This window comes from Lygodium microphyllum, chromosome 4 (genome assembly GCF_053477565.2).
Source record: "Lygodium microphyllum isolate KBCC chromosome 4, Lygodium_microphyllum_v1.1.10, whole genome shotgun sequence".
NCBI lineage: Eukaryota > Viridiplantae > Streptophyta > Polypodiopsida > Schizaeales > Lygodiaceae > Lygodium > Lygodium microphyllum.
In genome coordinates, this window is record NC_141138.1 from 66,250,547 (window position 1) to 66,270,475 (window position 19,929).

The 19,929-nt window shown below is 44.1% G+C and overlaps 1 protein-coding gene across 3 annotated transcripts in view; it reads right to left on the reverse strand.

Annotated features, from left to right (window-relative positions):
* Positions 1–455: 455 nt before the first annotated feature.
* LOC148037122 (uncharacterized) overlaps positions 456–19,929 on the reverse strand; it is a 58,838-nt gene continuing 39,364 nt past the window's right edge. Inside the window, exons 2-3 of one of the 3 annotated variants that reach the window (XR_015690578.1) lie at positions 1,060–2,480; positions 456–938 (exon numbers count right to left, since the gene is read on the reverse strand). Coding sequence is in view for 1 of the 3 variants with exons in the window: in XM_087676055.1 (XP_087532181.1) it covers positions 1,437–2,480 (1,044 nt within the window). In the remaining 2 variants the exon portion in view is untranslated. Of the gene's footprint in view, positions 2,481–19,929 lie in introns of all 3 variants that reach the window. The other 2 variants (XR_015690579.1, XM_087676055.1) reach the window with 2 other exon arrangements.

The following is a 19,929-nucleotide window of genomic DNA, read 5'->3' on the forward strand; positions in this document are numbered from 1 at the left end:
CATTAAATGGTGAGTCCTCATGTAAAGATGCATAACCAATTCCATTATAGCGACGTGACAAAAAAGTCGAGCAAAAATGCACAACAGAACCCGAAATATTGAAATATGTTAATAATTAATTTACAATCAACCAAATATTGCCATGTAACTGTTAAAAACTTATTTCTATCAGCCTTAACAACTTTGGCTAATTTAAAAAAAGCATGTAGGTGCCCACATGATTAAAAAAAACTAGCTAGTCTCACCAACAAGAGCTATCATATTTTGGCAGCATACAAGCAATGCTAGACCTAGCCAAACTACCAAAGTTCAGCATGCAATGGCTCTACTTAAAGCTTGTGAGTTCCATAACAATAATTCATGTGAATGAAAACAAGAATAAGCTAAAAACTATGTTATCCATTGGATCAAAAGTCAGAACATTCATGCTCTTCTATACAATATAAAAGACATCCTTCCATGGAATATTATGCTTCTTGTGATGAATGTGCCAAGGTGATTCTTCTATCATGTACATAATTCTTGTTAATGTAGGAAGCCATCCTTGGAAACACACAGAAGTCAGCATCCCTTTGTACACGTTAAATTCCTTACATACACACGTAATTTCCTTTCTGGGAAGATGAGCATTTTCCCATATACAACTTTCCTCTATCCTGTGTTGTAATTGTTAGTACTTGTCAAGCTCTCTGCATTGGAAAGCCTCCCTGTTGACAGCGTCAACAGATAAACACTTGTACCAGAAGATTTGCAGAGCTCTAGCAGCTATGAATTTGCTCAAAAGCGCAAACTTCTGGAGATGCAAGCAATCAAGAGCCCAATATGATCTTCTCAAGATGCAAGTGAATATCTGAGGACCATTGAATCGCTGTTTTGTTCACCAGGATAGCAGAATGTTGAGAGTGCTTTTATCATGCTCACATCAGGTGTAGCGCCACCTGTGCATCCATTGTCCAAGTTGCTTAAAGTCCAGACAGGGCATCCAATACTCGTAACTTACCCAAGCAAAAAAGCAAAAAGCCAGACTCTTACTTAAAAGCATCTAGAGATGATACCAACCGTTCACTTTCAGTAATTGGTTGAAGAATCTTGAAGTCTTTGAAACTGCTCAAGTGTGAAAGGCTTTGCCTAACACTAAAAACCTTGTACAGGCCCTTGATAGCAGCTAGTAGGATGCTTCAATCTATAAGAAAGCACATTCTCTACGCTGGTAAGGCCAGATTCTATCCATGAAAAGATATTACAATTCACCAATACCCATATCCAGGAGACATATAGCTGCTCTAGGAGTCCCACCTTGCATCTTTATAGTCTATCTTCCCTGTAGCCATGGTCAGAATGCTTATAGATCTATTCGGGATGCTGGTAAGGCCAGATTCTATCCATGAAATTATCCAGGAGACATATAGCTGCTCTAGAAGTCCCATCTTAAATCTTTATAGTTTATTCTTCCGTGTAGCCATACTCAGAATACTTTGGGTGTAATTATCTGCTGGGCAACCCATCCTCTCCATTTCTTGAAGCACTTCTTGCATCTCAACTTTCATATTTGCCCTTCTATAAGCATCCAAAGCAGCATTATAAACAGCAGTATCAGGTTCTATATCAGAGTTATGCAATTGTCTCAGTATCTTCGCAACTTTGGGCCAAATTCCTTGTTTACCAAAAGCATCGATCAAAGAGCAAAAAGTACGATTGTCCTCCTTCACCCCCATCACAAGCATTTCATGGTAAACCTCTCTGACCTGGTTGATTCGACCTGCTTTTGCATAGGAGTCAATCATGATATTATACGTGGCTGTGTCTCCTCTATAGTGATACTTGTGCATATAATCTATTACAGATTCCATCTTATCAAAAAGACAGTTCTTTCCATAGGCAGATAACAGAGTGTTAAATGTGATAATATTTGGTTTGTACCCCAGACTTTGCAGCTTCATATAACACATTTCCATTGCCTCAATATTTCCAGCTTGTGCATAAGTTCTAAGCATGGCATTTTGTGTCCAGGTATCTGGTTTGCAATCTTGACCTTCAACCATTTGCATAAACAAATCCTCCATCTCTTTAAGCATGCCTGCTTTACCATAGGCATTCATTAGAATGTTGTATGTGACAGTATTAGGTTTTAGCCCCAAACTCTTCATCTCTAATAACAACATGTCAACACGATCAAAAAGTAAGTCTTCACTGCAAGCTCTAACCAATTCACTGTATGTGTAAACATCAGGTTGACAATCAGATGTTCTTTTCATTTCTTCAAGTATAACAAAGGCACTCTCTAGACGATTGCTTCTGCTATAAGCTGAGAGAAGTGCTGTGTACACTTGCGCAGACAGCACACATTTTTCTTCCTGCATCAACTGAAAAACTGAGAAGGCCACTTCAGGCTGTTTGCACTTTCCTAGCATATTTAATAATTTTATATAAGTTGCAACATCTGCTTCATACCACTCCTGTTCTCGAAGCAGATTAAACACCTGCCAAAAAGCATTAGATTTTAGCTATGCTGTTAATAGCTTGAGTCATTCTTGTTAATTGTATGTTCAAACATAGAACTGCTTACTTTTTAGGATGTAAGATATTAACTGATTTGAAAGGGATGACATTTATCTTCTGATGGGAAGTAAATAAACAGCCCCTCTTTCAAAATAAGATTCAACAGTGCAATCTGAACTATAATTGCATTCGATGCGACTTGAATCAGATTCCAAACATTTGCCCATGCAAATACACATCTGAATACACTTCTTTTTTTGTTGTGATGGCTCTCTCTCTCTCTTTTTCGTAAAAGGTAATTGTATTAATTACGAAAAAATACAAGATTACTTGATTACAAGAACATGACGACAATCCAAGCCATCATGTGAAGAGGTGCTAAGTACTACAAGTTACAATTTCATGGCAAGGATGCGGAGGAAATTGCCATATGCCAAGGACGGAAGTCCTCCGTAGAGAGCAAATCAGAACAATGGAGAAGAGCTAACTGCCAATACAAGAGGCCCTTAAGCCTTACAATATGCCGCTGAACATTGTGGGCGGAGTCAAACAGAAAAGCATTCCGAATGGTCCAGTTATGCCAACAGCCCCAGTATCGAAGAAAGTGATACATGAGCTTCATATGTGGCTGTGTGGGAGTAGGGTATTTGGGCTGGCCCAAAACCCAATCAAAGGGGCGCAGTGTGATACCAACCACCCCTCGCCAAACGGCCGACAAAAATAACTAGACTTTCTTAGCGACGGGGCAAGAAATAAATCGGTGGCGGGCGGATTCCATAGTAGTGGTGCAAAAGAAACAGGTGCCATTGGAGATTCGTCGCTTGGAAAGAGCCGAAGCAAGCGGAAGACCCCCAATCATCACTCTCCAAAGAAAGACTTTGTATTTAAAGGGTGTCTTGTTGACCCAACCCTCCATCACAGTTGCCCTCCACCATGACCGGGATTTGCGCAATCCCCATAAAGCATTCGCTTTAGTGACTAGCCATTGATTATCTTTAATCAGAAGATGATACACTTGGTTAGCAGAAGCTTTGCTCAAATGCAGCCGGCCTTGTAGGTCCCAATCCTGCCAGGGATGATCCGAAGCAAGAGCAGGAAAGGGTTGTCTGCTCTGGATCACCGTCAAAAGCTATTCCCATAAAGGCCTATATCCACGAGGGATCCTGAAAAGCCGTCTAGCAGTACGAAACGATATAAGCACATTGCGACTGGCAAGGGTGGCATCCGCAACTGAAGACAAGCCCAAACGTGCCATTCGGTTGAATTGTGGTCTAAGCTCATGTTTACCTTCCCACGAAAGTAAACGCGAGACTGCCAGTAATTCCAATTGAAAAGAGTTAGTGGCCAAGCGATCCTCCGGTGGGTGCCACTGAGCCTTTTGAAGGACGTGTTTCCAGGAAGACACCAAATGAGTAAGCAGCGATGAAGAAGAACTGGAAAACCGCGAATCAGCATTCAGAACGTGCCACCAAGAACTCCGGAGTTGGGTATTGCCATGCCGAAGCCCATGGCCCTCGAGGAAATAACGGGCGATAGCGACCCACGGATGATGATCATCCGAGCACATGGCGCGGAAAAGGGACCAACGAAGTGCCTGCATGTGAGTTTGGGCATCTAAAATAGCTCCGCCACCCATGCGTTTGGGGGTGCACGCATGCGACCAGGAGATCCAGGAAATACCTGCATACAATGAATCCTTCTTCCATAGCATGAAGCGAATAGACTGAGTGAGAGCATTCAGAGTCGTAGGAGTCCAGGGCAACAATGGCAAGAAATATGTGAGCATTGGCAACATAATAATCTGGGCTACTTTGAGGCGAACATGAAAAGGCCAGGCCTGAGACTTCCAATACATAAACTTGGCCACCATTTTCTGAGAAATCCACTGCAGAAGCTTCTTTGGGGGAACATCAACACCCAAAGGGTATCCAAGATGCCTGACAATGGAACCTCGAGGAACAACCAGACCCTGCCAGTCCAAGGACTGCAAATCCGACTCCGTGCAGCTTAGAATGGCTGATTTGAGCGCATTGATACGAAGGCCTGACGCCTGACCAAAGAGACCCCAAACATCCAATGCTTTTCGAAGGTTATCCTTGTCCGCACGCAAAATCATAAAAGTATCATCCGCCAGGGATTGGCTAATGAAGTGTTGTCCTGTAGGAAGCGACAGTCCGGCCAACTGGGAGGAGGCGGCCATATGTGATAACATGGAAAGAACTGGATGTGTCACAAGGGCAAAGAATAAAGGGCTCAAAGGGCACCCCTGTCGGACAGAACGGGCAAGGACAAATGGCTCAGTAACACCTCCGTTCAGCATGACTCGCGAAGACGCCGCAGCGCTAATGGTGTAGATCAGACGAGACATCCGAGCACCAAAGCCCATAGCAGACATAAGGTCAGCAACGAAAGACCAGTCCAGATAGTCAAAAGCCTTTTCCAGGTCCAGTTGAATCAGTACCACCTCCTGATTAGAATGCCGGGCATAATCAATGGCCAATTGGGCATTCAACACATTGTGTAGAATATTTCGGCCCTTAATGAAACCATACTGGAGAGGGTGCACAAGGGCAGGGAGATGCTTATGGAGCCGATTCGCCATTACTTTGGAAAAGATTTTGTACATTTAACCCATCAAAGAAATGGGGCGCCACTGTGTCAACTTAGATGGCGAAGGAACTTTTGGAAGCAGTTTAATAAGTCCTTGTTTCCATGAGGGAGGCATGATCCCCGTTTCCCACACCTGCTGAAACAAAGCCTGCAATGGTTTCGCCAGTTGGGTAGCGAAAGCTTCAAAGAACTCATTGGTGAGACCATCCCAACCCGGACTTTTATCTTTGGGCAAGTGTAACAAGACATCCATAACCTCTGCTTCACCAATATCTGACTCCAGAGTAGCTTGCATGTCCTGCGGAAGCTGATTGCGGACCAGGTCATAAAAAACCGAACGGGCCTGAGTAATTTGGGCGGAAGGTGGAGAAGCGGAACCGAGAAGGTCACGGAAATAATTCCTGCACATATGCACAATAGTCTGTGGATCTAGGATAAGGTGGCCTTGTGCATCCTCGAGTCTGGTCATATTCTCTCGAGCAGGAGAGGCATGGAGAGCTCGAAAGAACTTATGGGTCTGACATGCACTATCTTGCAAAGTCTCTGTCAAATGTTGCAATTTGGCCTGCTGATACGATTTTAACTGGAATTCTTTAATAAGATCGGCCACCCGCATGGCCAGTGCAAGCAGAAATGCATCATTCGGAGTGTCCACCAGCAGGGAGCGAACCAAAACCAGCAGGTCCTCCGCTGCCTGTCGACGGCGCCGACAAAGAGAGGCATGATAGATCCCATATTGCCGAGCAACCCGCTACACATTAGAGAGCAATCTTTCAAATGACGCAGTGCCCTGAGAGGAAAAGTCCAAGAAGAATCTGTCAAGCAATTGCTGCATATAGCCCTGGAAAATTGTATGCTTTAAGTAGGACGAGTTGAAACGCAAAGGAAGTCTCTCCAGAAATTGCTTGAAAGGGGCAATGGGTTGTGCAAGCAACTCGAACTGCAGAGGGAAATGGTCCGACAAGACATATTGCTGCAACACTTTTATTTCGAGCATCTCAGGCAGAAAATCATCATTCTGCATGATATATATACGGTCCAACCGCGACCATGTTGTGGCATATTGGGCCGAATGGAAAGTAAAGCCTGGAGAAGACGGGTGTAGCCAGGACCAAAGATCTTGCTTAAGAACAGCAAGAGCCAACTCTTGCCACATACGACTTTCCGGCACATCCATGACCGAGTGTTCCGATGTAGACTGGGAAGAATCAACACACACATTGAAATCCCCCATGAAGAAGCCCCGTCTGCCAAGTGACAAGGAAGTCTGCAAAGTCTGCCAAAGCTCCCGGCGAGATAACGAATCATTCGGAGCATAGAGGCCAAGTAACCATAGGATTTCCCCTTCGAATAAGATTTCAACCACCAAAAAGCGGCCATGAACATCATTTTTAATAAGAACAGGCTGATATTTGGCATGTACAATCATGAGCACACCCGAGTAATGCATGGCCTGTGTTCCTGCATAGAACAAACGAAAGCCATGGCAATCCACAACTTTACCGGCATCACTGTGACTCTTGTGCTCAACAGCGCACAGGACATCCCACTAATTCTCATATAATGCAGTCCACATGGCATGTTGCTTGTGGCGAGAACAAATTCCTCGCACATTCCACGTGGCTATTTTCATGTGTATACAAAACACAATCAGGTACGAGGCACAGCTTGCCTCGATTTGACTTTGTCGGCGAGAATGTCCAGGACTCCCTCATCCAAGAAATCCGCCAACACCGCAAAAGAGTTCTGAGGACTAGATTTGGAAGTAGACGGCATATCTGCTTGCCTGGGGTTGGAACGTGGGTAACGACGGTCCCACGGAGTAATAACATTGCCTCTGGTATCAAAAGCCAGCTGGGCAGGTGGACCCTTTAGGCGATCCGAATACATTTTCCTGGCGGGCTGATGACGGGGAGCTGAAGAAACCATAGCAGGAGCAGAGCGCTCGGAAGACATCATTTCCTTCCTGCGCATATAGGTTCGCATGGAATCTTGTGAGGTAGTAGACACAGTACTCTCCATGCCAGCACCAATCCTGTTGCCTTTTTTTGGACGAACTTCAACCCAATCAGTGGCACGGGAATCCAGACCCGAAACCTGTTGTTTGCCTTTGGCCAGAACTTGGGGCGGGTGGATAGTATCCAACGACGGAGCATCACACACCATATCTTCCATGGGCGGAGCAACATGACCCGCATCTGAAACGTGTTGTTGCTCTGGGCATTCAGCCATAAAGTGCCCCAACTGTCCACAGGAAAAGCAATGGCCTGCAAAATTGCCCCATTTCAAACGAAAGTGTAACGGATGCATACCAGAGCAATTGAGGCGTAACCACGCAGGCCGTTTCCTTGCAGTATCCCATAACATGCACAAGCGGTTGCGATTCACAGCCCTGAGACTGGGAGGGACCAGAACCGTGCCCACAGCGGCCATAGCATCCTTCAATAGCGGCCAATAAACAGCCGGACAGTTTTCCACTTCTACCCACACAGGGCATTCACGTTGCAGGAGGCGCTGGAAATCTGCCATCGGGCGCCATGGAACCACATGAACCAACCGACGATCAAAAAACAAAGGCAGTTTAGACAGGAGAGCAGCACGGTGCGTCTCTGTTTTCAAGAGGACCTCAAAAAAACCTCGGGATCCAACAAAAATCTCTTCAACACATTCCCCTTGTAGCAGACTCTGCAGCCATTGGCGAATACGGGAAAGCAGCGGGATGCGACCAGTGAAGAAGAGTATCACCGCGCAATCATAAAATACCGAAAAGGAGCGTAGGACAGTTTTTGGGTCAACGGTAGCTTCCAGAACATCGTCTGGAGCAAAGTCAGAGAAGGCTTCCTGATTATGTTGAACATATTCACCAAGCAGAGTGTTGGCAAATTCCAACAGATGCTCCCAGTCCACCTCCTGAGAGTCCACAGAATCCGAAGCAACCTGCGCATAGGAACGATCCGGAATAACACCTATCTCTTCCGGGGTATGCTTGGTACGTTTACCCGTAGGCTGGATGTCAGGACCCGGGGGCAATTCTTCAGGGCACGGAACCATATCTTCCGGTTCCTCAGCATCAGAGTCCGGGCCAAGTGCTGCCACCGTTTGGTCTATGAAATTCAGATCCAAACCAGCCATCGTGTACGACGAGCTGATCTCGAAGAAGGACTGACCGACAGTGCAGATCAGTGTCAGCTGCGTTAGAAAGCTGCACCCCTATAAGCTGGTTGCGTACACGGCGGAGGACGACCCGCAGGACGTCACACGGACAGGTTGCAGGCGTTAAAAGTCTGGGACGACCACCACGGTGGCTGATGGGCGAGGGCAGCGTCTCTCTTTCTCTCGCTCTCTCTCTCGCGCCTTCTCAGGCAAAACAGGACAGGCACTGGAGAAGCGGCTTCAGGCGTAGCCTGTCCCAATATCGCGAGTGACAGGGCGCAACCCTGACAGTGCACGTGCAAGAGGGCGAACCACAGGGGGGGCAGAGGACGGCAGGGCTGGACAGGCGACGAACGAAGGCAGGGGCGGCGACGGTCAACAGGGCCCAGGTCCGACTGCAGGACGGGCGAGGCAGCAACGGCGCAGGGCAGGGGTCGGGCGCGGGCAGAAACCCTGACGCGCAGGGCGGACGGGCGCCAACCAGGCGGACGACAGCGACTGCTGGCGAGCAGGCGCCCGACGGGCCAGACAGGCGTAGGATGAAGCGGAGGGCGAAACAGCGAATCGTGACAGGTCAGACGACCGTCTGCAGGGCGACAGCCTTCGGCTCTCTCTCTCTCTCCCCAGGACAGGTGGTAGTGGATTCATGTCTATTCGGGGGTTACATTTACCACATCTTCTGAGAGATTCACCATGTCACAGGCATCCAGATATCACAGCCATGGAGAGAAACTGCCATTGGGCACACTTCTATTAGCCCTGCACATGAAGGTGGTTGTTCAACACCTTAGCCGTGATGTATGGAGCACTTATCTTTGGTTTAGCTACATCCTTAGATAGGGAGACAGCAGATTATCATGCTCTCACAGATGGTCCTCAGAGCAGAGTTTGCAGCACCCCCTATGATGACAGAGGCTCTTTTTCAGACCATACATAGAGTGCAAGGTCTGCATGCAAACACATTGCCTAGGAGAGCTTTCAAGGCTTCTAGGCAGCTAGCATAGGCAGGACATGGGAGCTCATGGTATGCATAGGTGAAACAGTTGCTCATAGAATATGGGATTGACATGGACTACCTCTCTTCCAATATGGCCCGCACTCCCCCTCCAAACACCTCACTCACACTAAGAGGATTTTGGTAATGAGACGATCTTCATCAGCTACACATACAACATATGTAGATTACACCCCGATAGCCATTCCCCTCGAAAATATCATACTACAAGGACCATGGTAGAAGGTGCGAAGAAATGCTCTAAACGCAAAAGGCATGAAACCAATCATACGACAAAGCACAAACTTATAGACTCAAAACACAATTAGAGTTAGGGTTAGGGTAACTCAGAGATAGTGAACACAATGAATAATAAAGTAAATGAATAATGTGTATACAATGCTCATGCAGCAAACACACTATGCAATGAATATTAAACATCGAACTCTCGTATCTCTGGGATCAAGTCAGGGGTTATGAGCTATAGAGTGTGTCGTACTCCGAATGGAACCCCAATCGCAACAAAGGCAACCTCCGAGTGTCAAACACCAGCAAATGCAGCCAAGGAAGGCTAGATCTGATACAAACGGCAAATGCAGGAGGGAGAGCCTGAAAACGCAAGTAACTGAGGAGAGAAAAACTGGGCAACAACTATTAGATGCAAACGCAAATGTCAAAGGTAAGAGAATGTCAGGCGGCAGCCAGAAACTGCGAACGCAGCATTCAGAGGAGAGAGAAAATCTTGGCGACACCAGACAACAAGTGGCGATAGCATCTAGTAATGGGCGACAACTCAACAATAGGCGACAGCTCCACAGGCTTGGGCACAACAGCAACCGAGTGCAAAAGTCTAGAATCAGGCACCGAGTGATAGCAGGTGGCTGGTGGAAGCTCTGACCATGATGTCCTCCACGAATGGGGTGTGGGCAACAGAGTTATGACTCCTAAGACCTGCAAAAACGAGATTGAGGGAGAGTGGTGGATTGTTGGGATAAAGGTCCATTTAACCTTCCATGTATAGTACACGCACAATATTTAGTTATACATGTGAATGGACCCTTACTTGCCCCAAGTATAAATACATTTTACTCTTTGTGTACCAACACATTGTTGGTACACTCATATCACATCGTACTTTCACTCTACTCTCTCTCTAACTCACTCTCACCAACCGTCACACTCTCACGCTCACTCCTCCTCGAACTGCTACATCCAGCTGAGCTCCAACAACTGGTATCAAAGTTGACGGTTCCGTGCTCACTTCCCAACGCTTTCCTAGCCAACAGACGTCAGCAAGCGAACAATGACCAGGACGTTAGCAAGCGAACAGTGACCAGGACAGTGACCAAGACAGTCTAGGCACCAAGTGTGACGTAATAGACAGTCCAGGTGCTGAGTGTGTCGGGTACAATCAACAGCAATCAGCCCAGGTGTTGAGTGTGTCAGGCGACAGGCAGGTGCAACAATCGTGACCAGCGAGGCTGACTGCTGCATGACTGGGCAGGACGTCAATACTCCAATAACTGGCGCAAGCGACCAGGCCAAGTGCAACGACATGACGGCAGCGGTCACGTGACAAGCAACGCTAGTGGGCAAGCGACGTGACGTGACGGGGCAAGGTCAACGGACCCCCCCCCCCCCCCGTTAATCCTTTTTTTTTAATAAAATTTTTTTCCTTAATCTTTTCATTACCAATTTTCTTGGCGGGGGGTTTCATGCGCTAGAGGCACAGATCTCAAATTTGTGCAAATCCGAGCCCGAAAATTTGGGCCTTTTCCTAGATTTGACCTTGTTTATGCCTGGCAGTGATATTGAAGTCAGAAATTGCAGACATTGCGTGTGGTAACCTCAATTAAATTGGGGATTTTGTCAAATTTGTCACAATTTTGCTCTTTTGAGTAAAATTTCTTGACATTGGATTCCAAAAAATTGGGACTTTCATGTATTGATAAAATTTTGCTCAGTTGGGTCAGATTGGCTGACATTTATGCAATTTTGGACCTGAAATTTTGGGGGTTCGTGCAGAATTTGGTAAATTTCTACATTTTTTTCCCCGTGTACAAATAGCAGAGATTTATTTCTGGTTGAGGAAGAACAACAGTGTGTTTGCTGGTTCAGCTTGTGCTTTTGCAGTCCAGGGGCATTTACACTTGTGTTTGTGATAAAATGGCTACAACTTCTTCCAGTTCAGACATCAAGAGTTTGATGGAAATCAAACGATTTGATGGTCATGGCTTTGACCTTTGGAAAGACCGCATGCAGGGCATATTGTTCCTAAAGGATTGTGAGGATGTTTTGCATGAAGATAAACCCGCACTAATGTCTGATGCGGATTGGGCCAGAGTAAATAAAAAGGCTATGGCTTACATAAAGATGGATGTCACTGATGACATCTTGACAGACATTAAGGGTTTAGATACAAGTTATGCAATATGGGAGAAGCTGAAAGCTACCTATGAGATCACCACACCTATTAATCAGGTGCATTTAATGTGCAAGTTGGTGAATATGCTACTGGATGAGTCAAAGCCTGCAGCTGAGCACTTGAGTGTATTAACAAGCATTTTAAATCAGCTCAAGGATGCAAATTTGGACTTTGATGATAGGTGAGGGTGGTCTTTTTTATCATGACACTGCCTGACTCTTGGGAGACCTTGGTGGTTTCTCTGAGCAATAACCCCAATCTCTCATATGATGGGGTGAGGGGTTCAATCTTAAATGAAGAATTTTTAGGCGTATGTCTAGTGGAGAAGGCAACAACTCAGCTTATAATGTAAGAGGCAGGACTGAAAAGAAAATTGCAAATGTAGGACAGAGAAACACGAGCAAGAGCAAAGGAAAGGTAAAGAGTGACATTACTTGCTATCACTGTGGTTGGAAAGGCCACAAGAAACCTAATTGCAGGTATTACAAGAAGGAACAAGAGAGAAAGAAGAATACAAGAGATAAAAAGGAGGATAAGACAGATGCATCTCAGGCAGTCAAAGGCAAGGAAAAGGCCAATGTGGCCTCTAGTGTGATCATAGAGAAGCTTTCAAATACAAAGGCTGATGTATTATGTGCAATTGATTACGACGCCCTTATATGTCACATGCAGGATATATAGATTACCAAGGCTAATGTGATTGATGCACTTTTGTCAGTTGATGATGGTGTCACTCAGACTTGGATTGTAGACTCTGGTGCCTCTTTCCATATAACTCCTTGCTTGGAATATTTTGCTATGTTCAATGCAGGCAGTTATGGAAAGGTGTATCTTGGAAATAACCATGCTTGCAGCATTGATGGGATTGGCACTATACACTTGTCTTTAGACAATGGGCTAGACCTTGTGTTGAAATCAGATATGTGTCTGGCATTAATTAGAGTTTACTATCTGTCGGTCAACTTGACTTGCATGGCAACACTACACTGTTTGCTGGTGGTTTGTGGAAAGTGAAAAAGGGTTCCATGCTGATTGCAAAAGGAACCAAAAAGGGCACTTCATATTGTTTGCACTATAAAGCCTTGAATGGCAAGTTTCTTGCAGTTGCTGAAATTTGCAGTCACTTGGAGTTATGGCATAAGCGATTAGGTCATATGAGCTTGAAAGGACTTGATGTCCTTACCTCTCTAAAGAGGGTTGATGGAAAAGGGTCTAAACTTTACTTTTGTAATGAGTGTCAATTTGGAAAGCAAATAAAAATTTCATTTTACTCTAGTGTCTCTCATAAGTCCAATGTCTTGGACTTAGTGCATTCTGATGTCTGTAGTATGCCCATGAAATCGTTGGGTGGTGCTGCATATTTTGTCTCCTTTATAGATAATTGTTCCAAAAAAAAAGAGTATACCTGTTGAAAAAGAAAAGTGAAGTGTTTACTCTTTTTAAAACTTTGCATGCATTTGTGACCACTCAGACAGGTAGAAAGCTGAAATGCCTGAGAACTGATAATGGGGGTGAGTTCACATCAACTTAATTTAAGTCCTTTTGTGGCTTGCATGGAATTACAGCCCCTTACAGCCCTTCTTCAAATGGGGTGGCTAAAAGATATAATAGGACTTTATGTGAAAGAGTGCACTGCATGCTGTCCACTGCTAATCTTCCTCATGAATTTTTGGGAGAGGCACTCAAAACCGCGGTTCACATTTGCAACCACTCTCCGAACAGGTCCTTAAATAATGGCATCCCTGAGGAGGTTTGGTCTGGCAAATCGGCCTCATATGACCATTTATGCATTTTTTGCTGTGATGCTTTTGTGCATGTTAGAGATGAGCTGAGGAACAAACCCCAAAATCCACCAAAGGCATTTTCATGGGCTATGGTGATGAGGGTGAATTTGGCTACAGAGTGTGGTTACCTCAGTCCAAGAAAATTATTCGCAGCCGTAATGTTGTGTTTAATGAGGCAAAATTGCTGAAAGGTACTTTAGCCTTAAATGAAGATATGAAAAAGGTCAAATTTCAGAGTTTGCAGCCACCTATTACTTCAGAAAATGAGCCTCATGGTGCTGTACCACAGGCTAAAACTGATGATCAGCCGGTTACTTTTGAGCCAGATGATGATGAACAGCAAATAAGAGCACAAGGAGGTCATGGATAGCAAGATAGACTTGCTGATTACGAAAATGCAGGTGCTGGTAATGAAAATGAAGGTGCTATACAACATGAACAGCATACTGAAAATGGCTTGCAACAGCCAATAAATACTGAAAATAATATACCTCCACATGTAGATCCAATTCCTAAAAATGTTGATCATTGGGTACACAAGTCTACACGCGTAAGAAGGCAACCACATAGGTTTGACCCCTCCTTGCATTATGTGATGCTTACAGATGAGGGTGAGCCTCTTACATACAAAGAGGCCAAGTCATGAGAATTCAGTAGTAAGTGGGAGCTAGCTATGCAGGAAGACATTAAATCTCTATATACAAATGATACTTGGGATCTTGTGTCGTTGCCCAAAGAAGGAAGCCTCTTCCAAACAAATGGGTGTACAAAGTAAAGACAGTTGATGGGAAACCCAAATACAAGGCAAGACTTGTTGCCAAAGGGTATGCATAGAAGGAAGGGATTGACTTCCAAGAGGTCTTCTCACCTGTTGTGAAGATGACCACCCTACTTGTGCTTTTTACTCTTACTGCTGTATTGGACTTAGAGCTATACCAAATGGATGTGAAAACAGCTTTCTTGCATGGTGACATTGATGAGGAAATTTACATGAAACAGCCCGAGGGCTTTGTAGTTCCTGGAAAAGAACAGATGGTGTGTAAACTAAAACGCAGCCTGTATGGGCTGAAGGAAGCACCATGGTAGTGATACAAAAAGTTTGACACTTTTATGCTATCCCATGGGTTTACACACAGCCATGCAGATCCTTGCTTGTACATGAAAAAGGATACAAATGGCAACCCCATCATACTTGTTTTGTATGTGGATGATATGTTGCTAGCTGGGAAAGGAAAGTCTAGCTTGGATACTCTTAAAAATCAGCTGAAATCAGCCTTCTCCATGAAAGATTTGGGAAATGCAGAGCATATTTTGGACATGAGGATTTGTAGAAATAGAATGCAGAAATTGCTGTTTTTATCTCAAGAAAAGTACATTGAAAAGGTATTGGAAAGATTTAACATGGCTAAAACTAAGCCTTTTTGGGGTACCCTTACCTCCTTATCTTAAGCTTAGTAAAGCAAACAGCCCAAAAGATGACGTGGAAGAAAATACTATGAAGGGAGTCCTTTATGCATCAGGTTGTGGCTCTCTTATGTATGCTATGGTTGCTACTCGTCCAAACATTGCTCATGCAGTGGGAATTGTTAGCAGGTTTATGTCAAATCTTGGCAAAACACATTGGGAGGCTATCAAGTGTATTCTTCGATACCTAAAGAGTACACAAAGAAAGTGTATTTGCTATGGGCAGGGTGCACTTAGTTTACAGGGTTATTGTGATGCAAGCATGGCAAGTGACTTGGACACTCGTAGATCCACCAGCAGGTATGTCTTGACAATTGCTGGTGGGGCTGTTTCTTAGTGTTCCAGGTTGCAGAACATCGTTGCACTGAGTACCACTAAAGTTGAATACATATCAGCTACTAAAGCTTCTAAGGAAGCTATATGGTTGAGCAGACTTGCAAAGGATCTCGGCATGTCTATGGATACTGCAGTTTTGGGATGTGATAGCCAGAGTGCTGTGTATCTGGCTAAGAATGCCATGTATCATTCACGCACAAAGCATATAGATATGCAATATCACTTCATCAGACAGATTCTGGAAGATGATCAAATCACATTGACCAAGATCAAAACACAATACAACCTTGCAAATGTTCTCACTAAAAGCCTAAGCAAAGCTCAGCACGAGCATTGCATACGAACAGTGGGAGTTGGTTAGAGGTTCACTTCGGACCTTTAAGTGGGAGGTTGTTGGGATAAAGGTCCGTTTAACCTTCCGTGTATAGTACATGCACAATATTTAGCTATACATGTGAATACACCCTTACGTGCCCTAAGTATAAATATATTTTACTCTTTGTATACCAACACAAATTATTGGCACACTCATATCACATCGTACTTTCACTTTGCTTGAAACTATTAAAATAGACTGCACTACACAAGAAAGAAGAGAGATTGCAAAGATAGATAAGAATATTGCAAAGAAAGAACTCAAAAGAATGCTCAAGAAATGAAATTCATATACCAAGACATAAAACAATCGAATATAATAGCAAGTCACTAGCTGAGTGGGCACAGGCACCAACTCCTTCTCTACAACAAGACATACAAGTAACTCAATATGCTGATGATAACTGAGGAGGGATCCTGGATATAGATAGCCAAAGAACAAGATCAAGTCAGCTAGCATTTAGGCCCAAAACAAACATTAGCCAAATCAAGAAATGCATAAAATAATAAGTCAATCATAAAATAGCTAGCACCCACTGACCCACTCTAGGAAAAAAATGCATAGCCCTCTGAAACCAACCAAACTCACACATGGACTAACGAGTCTGCTAGCATCCTCTCTGGAGCTCGAGAGGCGCCGAATTGCACTACTACGAGACAGGAGGCCAGCTCACCCAGAGGGACACACACAGAGAGCAATGACAGACTTCTTCTACAGAGCCGACCCTACTGAACTACCAACCTAGCAGAGACAGAGCCACCCCGCCAGACACCTTACAGGCCATACCGTGGTGTCACATTGGATAGAGTCACTTCCCTTCGTCAAGCACGACGACCCCATCTACCAGGACCACGTCCGAGGAGGCCACACCATAGTCGGATTAGAGCCATTATCACGACACACCGTAGACTCACCACCAGGCATATCAGTGAAGCAGCTAGGGACCGCATCATAGCTGAGATCATGTGCAATTCTTGAGATCACCTACAGCCCATTGTCCCCACCACACTTTTGTACATGGTTCTATCAGATCTGGTTCTCCTTTCCTTTCCTTTTCTTTTCTATTGATGGAATAACACTACACATGGTTCAACCCTAGTATAGTCCCATCATATAGTTATTTTCAGTATTGTTTCATAGGCCACCCACTTATTTGTAATGTTATCTTTACCTTACTGATGAGATGACATTAGACGTGGATGTACTCTGGATTTTGTCTCATAGGCCACATTGGCCTTACGTAGACGTTAATATATCTTTCTTCTTTCTTTCTTTCTTCTTTCTCAAATCATGTGTGACCACAAGATGAGCCTCCGAAAGGGTAAATTGCATGTGCCGAAGTTGATCCTGCACATGCGTAACACGAAGTAGAAAAGGCTGAATGGTGTCCTTTGGCTTGAACTTTAGTCGCTCAAGCTGACCATGAGGATCACAAAGAGACGGAGAGAGAGTACAGCCAAACATATCACAAATTTCACTTACTACAAGTTCTTAGCAGTGGATAGACAGCTGATCACCAAAATGACTGCTGAAACAGGGAAAATCTGATCAAATACAACTAGAATCTGAGCAAGCACAAAGATTACAGCCAGTAGACACTGAGAAAAGGCCTGAAAATACTATCACCTAGCCTGCACAAGGTCAAAAATAGGAAAATGCAGGCAGCTGTAGTAAAAACGTAGACAATAGCAACATGAAATGTAGCTGTACATGGTCAAAATAATTCAGAAAATATAAACATAGGCTGCTGTTCACAAAACACAAGGTGTCGATGGCTGGAAATAGGTCGACTGCCTCTAGAAATCAAGTCACCTAGGCAGCAGCAGTCAAGGAAGGTTAGTGACAGCAATGGGTAGACCTGGAACAGCTGAAAACAGCGATCCAGGACCTAACACGCATGGTTGATACTATGTCAAAAGTGGGAGCATGTACGACCAAGACTAAAACACAAAGAACTGAAACAATGACAAGCAAAACTCAAACCCCCTAAACACAAAACACGAGACTCAAAACTCAAATACAGAGACAAACACAAAGAGAATAAACTCTAAAGTGAATGAATGTTGTAAATGAATGTAAGAGTGTACAAAATGCCCGAGGGGAGAGCAATGGAGTGTCGAAGAGTGACGTCCACCGGAGATAGATCCCAAGTGCAGTGACCACCACTCGGAGATGAGAGAGTGCTGAATAATGAAGGGCAGCAGGCAGGTCACCAAAACACAGCAATCCAAGGCTAAAATCTAGAGCAATGTACCACTAGAGAAGGCTGAAAACTAGTCACCCAAGGCAGTGAACTGTCAAGCAACAACTAGGAGAGGTGTTTCTTGATGTAGACAACTTGCTGGACAGTAAAAACATAGGTACTTCACCAGTCACCTAGATGGCAGCAACCTGTCGCCTAGCACCAAATGCTGAAAACGCTAGCTGATCAGGTGCTATGATGGCGCACCAAATGGAGACCTCCAAACAGTAGGACGATGGCTGAAAACAAACCACCTAGGGCTGGATAGTGATGGGCTGTAGTCGGTGATGGCTGGACAGTAGATGGTAGGAGACTAATGGCTGGAATTTGCACGGTGTCGTCCCGCTACGTGCACACCGTGTAAAAAAATCTAGAGTGTGGCTTTCTTATTGATTTAGAAAGCCAATGCCATTTTAGACATTAGTGTTAGTGCCCATGGTTCAAAATATTAGATTTTTGGACAAGTTTTAGCCAATTTTTGATATTTTAGATATTATCTCTTGTAAAAATCCATAAAATTGTAGACAAGTTCTAGATTAGGATGACATGTAAAAGAAAGCATGTAGCTTTCAACCAATTTGAGAGGATTTTATGTAAAAAGAGAGATTGACCAAATCGCGCAACACGCGATCGCTGTTTTCAGGCAGTGAACAGCACTCCGAAGGGGGAGATGAAGGAGTGATCTGGCAGAATTCTAGCCAGGTATGTTGGTATTTTATCCCCCTTTCAAAGCCAATGGAAACATCAGATTGGCGATCTGAGTAGCATAGAGAAATGTATTATTTTTTACACGTTTTTGTCTATTAGAGTTATATCTTCTCATAATGCTGAAAGAAACTAACAGGCTTCATCTCTGTTAGTATTCTTCTACATTTTCTAATTCTTTTTAGGAGTATTCTTTTACGTCGTCAATTTCTTCGAACAACTTCTCTTCCGTCTACTCCTCTCCCTGAATCTACCTTCACCCTGCTGTCTCCTACCCCCATGGTAGACTCTTGACACCAAACACACCGACACCGTGTTAACGGAAGTTTATGCTATCATCAGAGCTGAATTCCGGAAGATATTTGGGCTGATATCTTCAGCCATATTCAGAGAATTAGCTACAGCATTGTTCTTTTAATTCATTTCTTACTCTACGGAAGATAACTTGTCAAAATATGCAAGTATTATGTGCCCCTATAGCAGGGCAATGTTTATAGATCATTCATAGATGCTTTGAGTTGAATTAACAAGAGCTTTTTCTCTTATTTCTTGGCTGCGGTAACATATCCTTATCAGGAACTCAATTTGAAGCTCTCTTTAAGCAAGTCTCTTTGCCCTACAAGCCTTGTAATTGACTCATAAGTTGTCCCTAACAGTCTACATTGAATGTAATCATGCAAAGTTGATTCATGCTATGGCATCATGTATGAATGATGGGATACAGAGTTGTTTATGATACATGACAGCATATTGTACTTGATTTTTTATTGCTCTTACAATCAAGAAAACAAGCTTGATTCGAGTTCAAACTTATGAGATAATACTCTTGTGATCTTTGCTAAGAACATGCACTTGGAAGCTCTATCAACATCTTCAAGAACTTAGCTTGAAACCTTCAACCCTTCTCTAATCTCTCCCATCTCTGAAGTCTAAGCTCTTGAATCCCCATACATTCTTCTCTCTCAAACCCTTGTGATTGACCATGAAGTATCTCTTGAACCTTCAAACATTCATTGTAATCTACTTACCTCTTAAAGACACATTTCCATCTATCTTGTCCAGTTTTCTTGCCAAACCCCTGTGATGACCTTCAACCCTATGTACTGCGACATTGGTGAACTCGACATGAAGGTCAGTGTAAGAGAACTCCAAGATGGGGGATTCTTCAGGAGATACTCTACAACAATTGGTGCGCATACTGCAGCAGACTCAGCAACAACAAATCCAAATGCAACAACAACAAAGGCAAGACGAAGAGAAGATTGATTCCACAGCTATCAAGGCCCTAGAGCAAGTTGGGCAGGAATTAAAACAATTTAATGGTCAAAATGTCTCTGTTTT